At 30.6% G+C, this 14,683-nt stretch overlaps 4 protein-coding genes across 5 annotated transcripts; 2 read left to right on the top strand and 2 right to left on the bottom strand.

Moving 5' to 3' along the window:
• Positions 1 to 67: 67 nt before the first annotated feature.
• Positions 68 to 3,063, top strand: LysRS (Lysyl-tRNA synthetase). 2 transcript variants are annotated; one of them, XM_033346945.2, is made up of 9 exons: positions 94 to 171; positions 484 to 568; positions 650 to 791; positions 1,019 to 1,468; positions 1,546 to 1,791; positions 1,875 to 2,297; positions 2,364 to 2,557; positions 2,642 to 2,804; positions 2,883 to 3,063. In XM_033346945.2, exons 1-9 carry the CDS (start codon positions 150 to 152, stop codon positions 2,988 to 2,990), a joined length of 1,833 nt encoding a protein of 610 aa, XP_033202836.1. In that variant the 5' UTR covers positions 94 to 149; the 3' UTR covers positions 2,991 to 3,063. The 2 variants fall into 2 exon arrangements, with proteins under 2 accessions (XP_033202837.1, XP_033202836.1); XM_033346946.2 differs by lacking the exon at positions 484 to 568 and having other exon boundaries at positions 68 to 171.
• Positions 3,064 to 3,141: 78 nt separating this feature from the next.
• Positions 3,142 to 5,048, bottom strand: LOC117164118 (deubiquitinase OTUD6B). The gene is made up of 4 exons (XM_033346948.2): positions 4,892 to 5,048; positions 4,272 to 4,686; positions 3,958 to 4,177; positions 3,142 to 3,886 (listed from the first exon to the last, which is right to left on the bottom strand). The coding sequence occupies exons 1-4, from the start codon at positions 4,959 to 4,961 to the stop codon at positions 3,701 to 3,703; spliced, it is 891 nt and encodes a 296-aa protein (XP_033202839.1). The 5' UTR covers positions 4,962 to 5,048; the 3' UTR covers positions 3,142 to 3,700.
• Positions 5,049 to 5,426: 378 nt separating this feature from the next.
• On the top strand, positions 5,427 to 14,405 carry LOC117164135 (mediator complex subunit 15). The gene is made up of 12 exons (XM_033346983.2): positions 5,427 to 5,587; positions 5,780 to 5,867; positions 5,999 to 6,050; positions 6,138 to 6,332; positions 12,277 to 12,536; positions 12,619 to 12,777; positions 12,843 to 12,961; positions 13,035 to 13,117; positions 13,205 to 13,366; positions 13,453 to 13,738; positions 13,816 to 13,918; positions 13,989 to 14,405. Exons 1-12 carry the CDS (start codon positions 5,526 to 5,528, stop codon positions 14,316 to 14,318), a joined length of 1,899 nt encoding a protein of 632 aa, XP_033202874.1. The 5' UTR covers positions 5,427 to 5,525; the 3' UTR covers positions 14,319 to 14,405.
• On the bottom strand, positions 8,906 to 10,281 carry LOC143305171 (uncharacterized). The gene is made up of 2 exons (XM_076627974.1): positions 9,727 to 10,281; positions 8,906 to 9,664 (listed from the first exon to the last, which is right to left on the bottom strand). The coding sequence occupies exons 1-2, from the start codon at positions 9,744 to 9,746 to the stop codon at positions 8,986 to 8,988; spliced, it is 699 nt and encodes a 232-aa protein (XP_076484089.1). The 5' UTR covers positions 9,747 to 10,281; the 3' UTR covers positions 8,906 to 8,985.
• Positions 14,406 to 14,683: the final 278 nt, after the last annotated feature.

Raw genomic sequence — 14,683 nt, forward strand, 5'->3', positions numbered from 1 at the left:
TAAGTAAAAAGAAAATGTATTTAAAATTAAAACCATATGTGAACTGAAAAATAAAACGATTACTTCGGCAAATGGGCACCTTTCAGGATCACCAACCACAAAGTGAAAATCTTTTCTACGGAAGTGTACCAACATGGCTGACAATATGAATGTACCAGTGTTATCAAAAAAGTGAGTAAAATAATAATACTAATAGAAAATTAGATTTCCAAATTTCCTATCTTGCATCTATGAAGAATTTTTTATTACCTATATTAGTAATTTTGACATAACCTACATAGAACAGCGATCGGTGCCATATTTTACCTACCCACGTTGTTATATGAATAACTGATTACATTGATGTGTCTTTTTCAAGCACTAAATAGCAATATTTTGTAAATATTTTTGAACAAATATATTTATTGTGTATGTATATGTATATACGTTAAGTATTATAGCAACGATAATTTTAATTAACTATGTTGTGCAACATAACCAAAGCTTTTGTTGATGTGGTATCGCCGGTATTTTATCAAGCAAAATCAACAAAATTGCATCAGATATCTGTACGCCATTTTTACATAAAGTGCGTATGTCTTAATCAAAATCATGTTTATTTATATGCGTAATATAACCAATGTTCGTTGTGTTCCAAATTTGCTTACAGTGAAATAAAAAGGCGTTTGAAAGCAGAGCAAAAACTGAAAGAAAAAGCAGAAAAAGAAGCAAAAACAGTTACTCAAGCGATAGTGGAAGACCGAACCAAAACTCAGGAGAAAAAAGAAGTTCAAGAAGATATTGCTCCAAATGTGAGTATATATATATATATATATATACTCACATATATATACTCTAATATATATATATATATATACTCACATATATATACTCTGATATATATATATATATATATATATATATATATACTCATATATATATACTCTGATATATATATCATGATAATGTTAAGGATCTTTTTAATTAAATAAACGCTATGTTATGATTGTATTTACATTAGATATGTAATGATTTTTAGGAATACATTAAACTTAGGACTCAAGCAATCAAGAACCTCAAAGATGCGAATGATAATCCATACCCACATAAGTTTCATGTATCAATTTCATTGGAAAATTTCATTGAAAAATTCAGTAATAATTTAAAACCTGGAGAAATATTAGACAATGAAGTATATAGCGTAGCTGGTCGTGTACATGCAATTAGAGAATCAGGTGCTAAACTGATTTTTTACGACCTTAGAGGAGAAGGTGTTAAAATTCAAGTAATGGCAAATGCAAGACAGTATAAAGATGGAGAAAAATTTGCCACTGATACTTCTAAGATAAGAAGAGGTGATATTATTGGTGTAGTTGGAAATCCTGGAAAAACTAAGAAGGGCGAATTCTCCATTATACCACATAGTATTACTCTTTTAAGTCCTTGCCTGCATATGATGCCAAATCTCTATTTTGGATTAAAAGATAAGGTACAAAATGATGAAACTCCTCTCTTGATATATATCTGTTTAAACTAATAACCCTTGTATTATTTTTAATAACTTAGGAGACAAGATTTCGTCAGCGTTATTTAGATCTTATATTAAATGATAAAATAAGAAAAACGTTTCATGTACGAGCAAAAATAGTTGCATATATCCGCAAATTTCTTGATGAACTTGGATTTTTAGAAGTTGAAACACCAATGATGAATATGATTGCTGGTGGTGCAACAGCTAAACCTTTTGTTACACATCATAATGAATTAAATATGGACTTATACATGCGCATTGCTCCAGAATTATATCATAAAGTAAGAGGTATTTCGTTATACTCACAATTAAATATTGTTTGTAAATTATATATTAATACATTGTTGTGTGTGCATAATGGTAGATGTTGGTAGTAGGTGGACTGGATAGAGTATATGAAATTGGAAGACAGTTTAGAAACGAAGGGATAGATTTGACGCATAATCCGGAATTCACTACTTGTGAATTTTATATGGCTTATGCAGATTATAATGATTTGATGTCTATTACGGAAGATATGGTATCAGGAATGGTAAAAGCTATTCATGGCAGTTATAAAATAACATACCATCCAGATGGGCCAGAGGGTGAAGCAATTGAAATTGACTTTACTCCACCATTTAAACGGGTTTCAATGATAAAAACTTTAGAAGAAATTTTAAAATTTAAGTTGCCTCTACCGGATAAATTAAATACCCCAGAAACAAATCAAATACTTACTGATCTGTGTACCAAACATGAGATTGAATGTCCTCCACCAAGAACAACAGCTAGATTACTGGATAAGGTAATATGAATTTTAAATTTAAGGAACTTTTATAGTTACATATATTTATCAACAAATTTTTAACAGCTTGTTGGGGAATTTATAGAAGAAACTTGTATCAATCCTACATTTATTTTGGATCACCCACAAATTATGTCTCCATTAGCAAAATGGCACCGTTCTGAACCAGGATTAACAGAACGATTTGAATTATTCATCATGAAAAAAGAAGTCTGTAATGCATACACAGAATTGAACGATCCTATAGAACAAAGAGAAAGGTAAATGTTAATTAAACAAAAACCTTTCATAAATACCAATTACAGTTTGATTTAAAAAATTTATTCAATATTATGAATATATAGATTCGAGCAACAAGCAAAAGATAAAGCAGCTGGAGATGAGGAAGCTCAACTTGTTGATGAAAACTTCTGTACTGCATTGGAATATGGTTTACCACCAACTGCTGGTTGGGGAATGGGTATTGATCGTTTTACAATGTTACTTACAGATGCAAATAATATCAAAGTAAGTTTTTAAATGATAAAAATATATAAACAACAGAATATGATAAAAAAAAAAAATATGATGATGATGTATCGTTAGGAAGTACTGCTGTTCCCACAAATGAAACCGGATGATCCAAATAAAAACCAAGGAATATCTGAAGATGATAAAACATCAAATGATAATGTAAATCATGTACAAAACTGAAAGTTTAATTTAATTTTCCCGTGATCTTCTGTCGCAAACTGAAGAATAAACAAGATATACTTCCAAAAACTAATGATTTTAATATTTCGTCATTTTTATTTCACATTTTATATGTGTTACTCACCATCAAAATAGTACAAAACTATAAGAACACATGACAAAAGTATTAGCATATATTATTCACGCATACACAATCTTAATATTTCTACTGCAATAATATCGCTTTAATATTTGCTTCATTTTCATCACAAATTAAATTTTTGTTACAAAAAATGTAAATCATATTTAAATAGGTATTTACATTAAAACTTGGGAAGAAGCAAGCACCGAACAGTAAATGTGTACTTGCAATTTGCTGGCAGCTTCTTTATATTGTCAAATATTTAAGTAATAAATAAATAAAATTTTCTCTCACATAATAATAGTGCAATAATTATTTTACAAAAATCCACAAAGGAAAACCTATTAATTTGTTATTTTGTTACCTTCGACTAAATTTACTATTTAACAGAAGTTACAGCCTTTTAGGTATATATTAGTTAAAATTGCCAGAGAAACGTCGAACTATTAATTTAAAATTGATATGTTTCCTGGACACTTATATTGTGGCAGCTTTCAATAGTTCATATATTTTATCATAGTAAAAAGTATTATGAAACATGCTTAATTTCTCTTTCGTAAATATTAGTCAGATACAAGATCCATTTCTATCAGCTTTCTTCTTCTATAACATATTCTGTAACAGAATTATAATGAGCTCCTAGTTCATACATATGCCGGTGATAAGTCAATATCATTTTTTTTTCATTGCTATAGTCTTCACCAATAACATATGGTGCTCCTGATGCCTGAATGACTTCTATTGGACATTTCAACACATGCGAAAGAACTTGTAGCTATTTTAAACAAAAATGATTTTATAAATTTTAGAACAATACATGTATTTCCATAGTTTATTTAAACTTGCCTCAATAGCTCCACCCCAGGCACTTGTATCTGCTACATCATCACAATATTTTTCATATTGTTCTGGTGAAAGAACATCATCAGAATCTGGATTGGAAATAAATGGTAAAAATTGATTCATATTTTCTCTCAAATATATAGCAGTTTTTGTTCTAAGTTCATGAAAATTCAATGGAGTTTCTCCTATAATTTTTAGTTGATGTGCAACAGCATTATATAAACTGCAAAAATTAATTTGGTAGCAGTGTAAATAAAGTAAAAAAATTCGTACTTTATGCCCCAAATTATTTTAAACAATCGAAACAAGTAACTCACCAATGGCCATCACTTGGAATCTCATAAATCATCAAACCACGTTCACAGAGTATTTTCTTAATAGTTTGCAATTCTACATTTCTTTTCCCAAAAACATTTAATGCTTCTTGTTCTATAATTCTCTGATTGCGTTCCCTTTCTGCATTTGCTTTCTTGTCTCTTCTCTTCTGTGCTTTTGAAATTCTATGTGTTGGTTGTTCATATTGTTTGTTGTCTTTTGTGCTTTTGTCATTACTATTATCTGTATCTTCATTTTCCACATTATTGATATTAAGATGTGTAACTTTCCATGTAGTAAACTCTTCTTCTTGTCTTTTATCTAAAGCTTCTTCTAAGCGATTGATTTCCTCAGTTACTTCTTTCTTCTTCTTCTTATCACCCTTACAAATTGACTTTTTTAGCGTTTGTATTTGTGCTAAAATTTAATATATAGTAACTAAAAGGTCATACATTTGAAAAATGTTATTAAAAATATAATATTAAATATTTACAATATAATAAAATTCTATTAACAAATCGTTTACGTAAGCACAATATTGTAAATCATATTACGTTAAAGAACCTACTATCATTAATAAAGAAAAAATATCCTATAAACTACAATTATATAATTTTATTACCTTGTAATTCTTTCCGTTCTTTTTTATGTTTTAATGTTAATTCTTCTTCTGTTAATTCTAATTCTGCCATTTTTTAATTTAGAGGTTACTTAGAAACTTTTTTTAAGGTTAAGGAATAAAGTACCGACATGATAAACGAATGATGCATCATAGCATTTTCATGAATCAATTTTCACTTTTGACATGATATTAGGTAAGCCTTAAATTTCATATTTTTGGCTTAAGCTAAATATCTAAAAATTGTTGAATATTGAATGATTGAATCTATCTATTTTTGAGAAAAATTTCAAAATCTGTTATTAGATAAAAAAATTAATTACTTTAAAATTTACTAAACATTTCTAATTTTTACCTATAATTTCATAAATGTTTTGAATGTTTTAAATTTATAATTTAAAAATTTATAATTTAAAAGCAGCGAATAAAAGATAGTTATTTATATAGTGCAATAAAGTAATCATCGTTTTCATAGAAACATGATTAAGGAGGCTATTTACTATATCGTTATATTCCAAACTATACCTCAAAGAGCAGGCTTTCAGTTAGCTATATGGTTGTTTAGTCATACAGATACTGTGATAGAAGAAAGTTGTGTAACGACTTCGATTGTTGACTTAATTATTAAACATTAAAAATGGCAACTGATGAGAATTCTTGGAGAACACAAAGTTTCCGACAAAGTGTAATAGCAAAAATGTAAGTCAATTTATGTCAAAAGGTTATAAACGGTAAAATGTTCCTATTAACATCATTTAAATAATATAAATTATTAAAAAGGAAAAAGTTCTATAATATTTGTATAAAAAAGAAATGTAACAAATAAATTTATATATTTGAATAAATAGAAGAAATGCGTATTTTTATACTTATTAAATATTTTTATCATAGAGATGAAGCTGTGCAAATGTCTGGAATGCCTACTGCAAAAAACAGTATTGAAATGGAAAATCATGTTTTCCAAAAAGCAAAAACTAAGGTGTGTTGTTATTCTTTTCGTTTTTGTTTATTACCATTAGATTATCTGTATAAGAGATAAATAATATATTAAATATTCCAAGTGATAAATTGTTAATTATTTCAATTAATAACAAGTTCATTTATTTTTAGGAAGAATATCTAGGTTTTGTGGCCAGATTAATTCTACATGTCAGAGAATTAAGTAATATATTCATATATATATTTATTTTAATTTATATAAATTATAGATAAATAATTAACACTTTATAATATATTATACTTCTTCCAGATTCTAAAAAGGGCACAGGAGGTAATGCACCAGGTACAGGTGGTTCTGGAAATCAGGGTATGCCTGATCCAATTGGGGCATTACAAACATTGGCACGTCAAGGAACTGGAAACAATCAAATGATGAATATGAATGGACCAGGATCTAATCCTCAAGGAATAATCCCACAACCACCAACAAATACTGCTACCAATTGTAAGTATATATTTTGGTCATTAAATGTAGAAATTGATAATACATTTTTTAACAAGTAACAGATTCTTTAAAAATACAAGCTAAAGTAATTATATAGATAAAATAATATTACCTTTTACAATATTTATACATATATATTTTTTACATTTTTAATTTATATTACATATTTATTTAATTCACAATACATATTTAGTTTCCATATCTATTTTAACATAATGATATTGGGAAATAAGGTATATTGTTTTATACTAAAATATTCTAGTTGACGAGTAACAAGATATCTCATTTAGCTCTTTATTAACACTAAAACTAACGACATTTTGTGTATACCTAGTCCTATCGTGTGCAGTCAAAATGACCAGTGATTAAAGAAGTAATAGTTTTTATGATTTAATTTAGATAATGGTTAATTTATTGCTAAATCTATATAAAATGATGAACTTTCATAAAATTTTGTCCAAATTTACTTTCGTTTAATTTCATTAAAGACTTAAATAGAATTATGCTTTTACTTATATAGAGGTACATCTTATTCAACTTCGTTGCATTTTTTACAAATTATTTTATTATCAAATGTACATTTGCCACATACATATTACCCACATCTTAAACAAATTTTCGTAATTTTGTAACCTTTACAATTTTTTACTTGACAAGCATTTTTGTAGTAATGAATCTGAACTTGTTAATAGTTATATTGTATGGCTTTTTTCTCGCGGTTCTTCATACAAAAGTAATGTATGCACCAGGTTTATAACAATTTTGTGAATTCTCTATAAGTTGGCCCTATATTGTAGATACCATTGCAAATTTATTGGTTTGTAAACGTTGGCTTCTTTCACTCTTCTTATCAAGTCGTATAAACCTCATGATTTCAGCAAAGTCATTCCAGCTCATTGTTTTTGAAAAAAATGCAGTTCTCCAAATTTTATTCCACAAATATGAGATATCTAAATTTTTTGCCTGATATGCACTCTGGACATATAGCAGAGCAATAAATGCATCTAGTTTTATTGCATCTAGCTCCCTCTTAGTCCCCAATACTCTAAATGCTTCTTCTTCCATACATTTTATTATGTGATCCCTTATACGGTGATCAATGATAAGATAAAATGCCATCTTTATTTGTCTTTTCATTATATGCTGTTTAGTATATCCCTAAAAATATTATGAACTGATGTCCTGCCAGGTTTGGGACTTACACCTATTTCTCTCCAAAGTGTCCCAACGGGTCTAGTTTCGATACGTTGATTCTCTACATCAGTCTCACCCTTTGCTGTCAATGATAATTTCTTTCCTTTTTGTCCTGGATGTGAACGCTTATTTATAATATTCAACTCTGATTCGGTTGTAAATAGCTTTTCATGTGTTTCCATGCCATTTTTAATTGCTGAAGTTTCTTGTTCATCGCACATTGAACAAGATACACTCTTTTTCTATGTCCGTTATTTTTTTTTTATAACTTTTTTTTAGAAGTCTTGACATTTCTAGGGTAAATATTTATCACAGAATAATACCATGTATGGAATACAAAATTATTGTCAAATTTGATATGCTTTACTTTTGCTTTATAACAACTTTACACAAAACGCTCTGAGATGCTTTCTGTCTGAGTTTTAGAGATAACAAGTTTAGATGTCAACTAATTTACTAACAAACTGAGATGTATTCTAGTGGAAAGGACAATTGTAAGTAAGAATATGGTCTGTGATGGCGATATTTATACGAAAATATTGATGAGTATTGACCATTCTCCACCAACGGTTACTCGAGAGTGGAGTTGGGAAAACTTTTCCCGTGTTTTATCGCAATGAGCAATAACCCTAAGAAACTTCTCGAGTTTTAAAATGTTTGTAACAATGAACTGTAAAAAATGCTGAATTTTATGGCGGTTCCTTAGGATTATTATAGGTGTGGGTTGATATGTCTTGACAGCTGGTGGTCATCTTGATCGAGGGATGCATAATGTTTTATGACAAGATTACGGGTGTAACAGCTGTTATTATTTGTTATCACTGATTTTGTTTTGAGATAGCCTGTTCTTTGTACTGATTTCATTTATTTTAAGAATAACTAAAATATTTTGTCGGTCTGTCAAAATGACCGCTCACGGTAGGCAAGCCAGAATACAAATTTTTCTCAGAAAATAAAAGAGCAAACTAAAAGTAAATACCGAAAAATATATTGTATGCATGTTTTAGGAAAAATCAGAAATTATGAAGCGATATGATAAAATTTAAATATGGTTAAATTTGTGTAGAAGTTCGAGATCGGTCAATTTGACCGCCGCTGGTAGGATTAGTGTTAACTAACTGTTTCATTGTAAATCCTAACATACCAAAGTACCAAAATGGGCCGACAGTTAGTACATTTTAATTTAAAAAATAATCTGATGTTAATGTATTAACAGATAATGGTTTTATTAAAGATATATGTAACCAAAAGTAAATTTGAAAAATATAATACAGAACCACACAAAAAATCGTACTTAATAAAATATTTAGGATCTTATTACATTCAAATAGAAAGTAACAATTGTATATTTAAATATAAACATAATATGAAGAAATATGTTTCATGTAGTTATAGGATTTATTTTAAATGAAATGTAATATATAATTAAGATGGTAATACTTCATCACTAGAAAAAATGTTATTCCATAAATACATTAAATGCTTCTACTAAAGGAAGATCAAAAAATATTTTTATCTTCTCTTCTAATTTAAATATGCACATTCTTTTTTGTTGTGCTGATGTATCCTTATTGTGTTCATACTCGTATGAAAGATTATCAGCTTTAAAGTTATTATCTAGTACTATGTCTAGAATAATAATATCTTTTGTACTTGTCTTTTGTATACCTTTAGGCCAGCTTTTTTCTTTCAGTATTATTTTGGTTTTGGTTAAAGATTCATTTACTTGAAATTCTATGTCTTTGTAAACTTCTTTCATATTGTCAACCATTGTACATATATATTCCAATTTTTGTATAAAAGTATCCAACAAATCTTTTATTTCATATATCATTTTGAGAATTCTTCTGGAAATAGGATCATAAGTACCATCTTTTACTTTGTCATTAAGTGTAATCTCATGGGGCAAACGAGTGTGGCCCAAACTAATATACCATTTGCGCAATAGTTTAACATAATCAAATGTTATTTTAAATTTCATGCCCGGTATATGCTGCACAACAGGTTTATAAAAATAACATACTCGATTATCTGTTAGGTTAACTGCCATACCACATTGTTCTTTGATCTCTTTTGCAAGGGTTGTTTGTTCACGTAATTTATACTTCCACTTTTCATGTAAAACTTCTTCATCATTTCTACGATCAATATATTCATAAAATTTAGCATGAGATGGTGATGTTCTTAACAATTTACGTACATCTGAGTTGTCAGAATCATAAGCAGTTTCACTTTCTATGGAACTATCATATTGTGAATAATACATGTTAGTTAATTTTGACATATTTGTCAGTATTTTTCATTTAATTCAAAACTCAAAAAATTTTTGGGACGTCAGTAATTAGGTTATGTTTTTTTTTCTTATTAACAAAAAGAAGATATAATCTAAGATCTAAATTATTAATTTATAATAAATTTATTAATAATTTCTTTAACTTTGAGATTGTTTTTAGACTTTGGTATTGCCTTGACTATAATGAAGCTTTCTGAAGCTTCCTGTACTCTCACACATATCTCTTTATGTATACTCTGTACTCCTCTCTTAACTACTTCTAAAAAATTTTAAATACTGCACTGTTATACATTTCTTATACATTATATGAAACATATTAAATAAGGGATTAAATAATATATGTGTACATAAATATTTACCAAATGTCCAGCTGGAAAAATTGTAAAACACAAATTAAAAATAAAAAAAATATATTAAATGTAGGTTTTAAATTTGCTAATAATTTGCTGTATCATCTCACCGAATAATCTATAAAAGGCCGTTCAGCCTTTCTGCTGTCCAAAAGTTTATGGAATATTCTTGGTGTCAGTATCACGAAAATCTCCTACTAATTGATTCATTAAGCGACGTACGTATTGCAACTGCGTTATTTCGTTTTTATTCTGTTTCTCCTGGTTTGCGCTATATAATAGGTAAGAATTTATGGTTAATATTTCCAAGCCCCAAGAAAATAATTTCACCACCATTTTTGGGACTTCCGCATAAACAATATGTAGCTGTATATTGGTCTGGTCTTCTATCGAACATATCCTTTCTGGATCTTTTAGGAATCGTGTGTAAGATATTATAAAAAATACATAAAATATATGAAAAGCTTGCTGATTCATCTGGTAATGCCATTGAAAAACTGAAATTCGTTCTGAATCTACCATCATCCTACGTGGCGAGTTTACGTTAAACGGAAGATAAAACTTCATCGCTAAAGATCTCTAATTTTATTTCATCAAAAACGTAATACTGTTTAGTTTACTATACTTATCTGTAAATACGTATAAGATTATCGCTCAGAAAAATAGACGTACGATAGCCACTTCATAATAAGCGTCCGCAATTGTGAACAGATTCGGGCGGCTATGTGCTGACACGTGTCCGCAACGGGAAAAAGATCTGGGCGGCTATTTGCCGACATTCGTCCGCAAAGGGCTAGACATCACCATCACTGAACTTTATTTGCTAACAACTCTTCGCTTAAAACAGTACTTGCTAACAATTCGTCGATCAAAACATTACTTGCTAACAACTCTTCGCTCAAAACATTTCTACATTTCTCGCAAGCATCACTCTCAGGATGGCTACAAACGACAACAGTTACAAATTCTAATCAAATGCATCCAGTCGACTGGGATGAATCGGAAGAAACGGAAGATAAGACGTCTCTGATTTCGTCTTCCGTGGATCATATGACCATCTGGTGACTCGGCACCAAAGAGACGAAGAAGATTCCACGTGCCAACCTAGTACAACCACCAAAGATTAGGACCAAGGTGTTCAAAGACACTTTCTCGGCCGTGGACTCCAATTGGGAATTTATTGGCAACGAAGGGGACGACTGCGATCCGGACTACGACTCTGATGCGGATTACGAGGGAGACAACGTGCCTTCAATGCAATGGTCCTTGGGTTGAGTCATCAAGGTCTATCCCGGCACCGGCGGTATCATCCGAACAGCCACTGCTTAAACTACATGGAGCGTCTTGGTTCGAAGCGTTAAACGGCTAGTGCCACTACCGAGCCAACCTGATCCAGATGAGTCTAGACAGCCAGCTTTCGAGAAGGAGTTCGATAGAAGATCCAACTAGTTTCAGCACCTGTTAGTTTCGCTAACACACACACGCGCGCGCGCACACATACACACACCTAACTGCAGTCACTTAGAATTTTTGATCGGTACCCTCTTAACAGGGGGAGGATGTTACGTCTTGTGACCTAAACACATTCTAATCCATCCTTCGGCCAAGATGGTCACCAGCTGTTTAAACATATTTACTCGGACCCACAATAATCCTAAGGAACCATTAATTGCTGTCATAAGATTACGCATCTTTTCCTTTACTGTCAAGGTCCTTAATTGCTACTATACATCCTTCAAGTTGAGACATTCCTTGGGTTGCTCATTACGGTAAAATATGGGATAAGCGGATTCGAAGGTTACTTCTACCAACGAGCGACTGTTGATGGGGGACGGGCAGCACCCATCACTAGTTTTCCCTATATACCTCACCCTCACAGAAGATCATTTGCTACTAACTCTGATCAGAAGACCCTTAATTTGCTTGCAACGATTCATTCTAAATACTTTTACATCTCTCCTCGCACTACTCGCAGACATTCAAGTCACGAAGATTGTTAAGATTTAACAAGTAGTAGGAAGAAAAAGGTCATGCTTGACCTTAATTGACAATTATTCTATACTATATTTTATACTATTAATTATTGTAATATTAATAATTGTTTTAGTATTACAAAGCTTAAATCAGCGCCCTGGACAACCTATGGCCATGCAAGGTATGCAAAGTAAAATACCAGGAATGGGTATGATGCCTACTCAAACCAACGGTCCAATGAATCATATGGGTCCAATTCAAACCATGCAAACCAACTCAATGTTAACGCAAATGAATTCAATGGGTCAAGGAAATATACCTCAGCAAATGACTCAAATGGTTCCCAACCAAATGGCACAAATTACAACAGGTCAAATGCAACAAAACATGCAAGTATGTATTTATTATTGCAAAAAAACATGCATTTCTTCTTTTTGAACAAAGGGGGACATAAATAATAAGTGGTATATTTCAGACCCAAATGCAAAATCAACTATCCAATCAAATAGGAAATCAAATTAGTGGTTCTCTAAATGGCATTCAAACAACAATGCCACAGCAAATGAATCAAATTACTCCAGGGCAAATAGGTCCTAGTCAAATGCAGCAACAATTAAGTCATATGCAAAGGAAGGTACACAAACAATGAAATAATATGAGCCATTATTTCAAGATTTTCATGAATGCTGTTGTTCTTAGCAAGGAGAAATGATAAATGCTGGTTTCCCTGGCCCTCGAAATGTTACACCAAATCAATTTCTGGGCCAGAGTCCATCACCATCTGCTCCAAGTCCTGCTGGTTTAGGCGCACCATCAAGGTTAGATACAATAGAAACTAAAATTTTTTAAAATTATATTAAAAATTAAAATTGCATTTTATTATTTTTTCAGCAATCAAATGGTTGCATCACCAGCATTAGTTCCTTCACCTAGTCCACAACATCCTATGATGGCAGGACCACAACGATCTGTTGGTATGTCAAAATTACTTTTAATATAAAAATCATTAATTTTAATCTAGCATGAATAGAAATAAAGACAATAAAATTATATTAAATTAGGCATGGCACCATCTCCTAGCAGTTCTTTAAATACTCCAGGAGGGGTAGGAGCTACCCCAAGTCCACAACAAGAAGATCAAGCATATAGGGATAAAGTTAGACAATTAAGTAAATATGTAGAACCTTTACGAAGAATGATTGCTAAAATGGGAAATGAAGGAAGTATGTAACTTTAGTATTAACATTCATTTCCACCAGTGCCTTTATGTGCATGCATGTAGTCATTTGTATAATCTTTTAAATTGCAGATGTTGATAAACTAAGCAAAATGAAGAAACTTTTAGAAATTTTATCAAATCCTAGCAAACGAATGCCTTTAGATACTTTACTAAAATGTGAGGTAGTTCTTGAAAAATTAGATTTTAAACGAAATGATGCTAGTGTTGGGCCTCCAGTTACGACTTTAAAGGAACATCATTTCTTCAGTCCACTTTTAGAAGCAGTAAGCACTCATCTCCAAAGTCCAGTTGTAAATCATACACTACAACGTACTTTTGGTCCGTGTCTAGAAGCTTTATTTGGTCCAGAGATAAAGTAAGAAATAAATGCACTAATTTGTGAGTGATTGTGTTATAAGGCATAATTTAACAGAACTTTACTTCTATAACTAGAAATTTACCACAACCATTAAAAAAACAAAAGATAGAAGAGTCTCCTAATGAAATACCAGACGTACTACAAGGAGAAATAGCTCGATTAGATCAACGGTTTAAGGTAATCCATTCATTTTAGAATCTCATTACATTTTTATATGTAAGTAATCATATATGTGTATAATATATAGGTCAGTCTTGATCCTGCACAACAAACTGGATCAAAATGTATTCAATTAATATGCTGGCTGGATGATCGTCATCTTCCATGTGTTCCTCCTGTATCAGTAACTGTTCCCGCCGATTATCCTTTAACGCCACCACGTTGCGTAATGGCACCCCATGAATATGCCACAACATTTCTTTGTGCAGTTCAGAAAGCTTTAAATGCGCGCATAACGAAACTTCCTCGACGTTTTTCTGTGTCTCAATTATTAGATACTTGGGAAATGAGTGTAAGACAAGCTAGCGCGCCTTCACAAATTCCCGTTACTGCCAGTACTGTACTAATGGGTTTGTAATATGTTTTTACGTATACGAAATATTTTATAAATACAAAATTATTACTATGACGTAATTGTTGATTACATATGACTTTATTATTATGACATGTCTCGTGTCTCCTCATTTAATTTTTTCCTTCCAAGTACATACATATACTTATACATTATTCTTGTACACTTTGGTTTAAATCAATGCTGATGTTGTTACTAATTGTATATAATTTATTTTGTACATAATTTGTCAATTATAAAATGGGATTAATATTTTATACAAATAATAATTGGTATATTTTAGTAGTAAATTTGTAATTTCTTATACATTTTTATTGAATCTATTATATTTTTATTCGAAAGATTTAATATCAATTCTATCGCCCTTAAAA

This window comes from Bombus vancouverensis, chromosome 3 (genome assembly GCF_051014615.1).
Source record: "Bombus vancouverensis nearcticus chromosome 3, iyBomVanc1_principal, whole genome shotgun sequence".
NCBI classification, from domain to species: domain Eukaryota; kingdom Metazoa; phylum Arthropoda; class Insecta; order Hymenoptera; family Apidae; genus Bombus; species Bombus vancouverensis.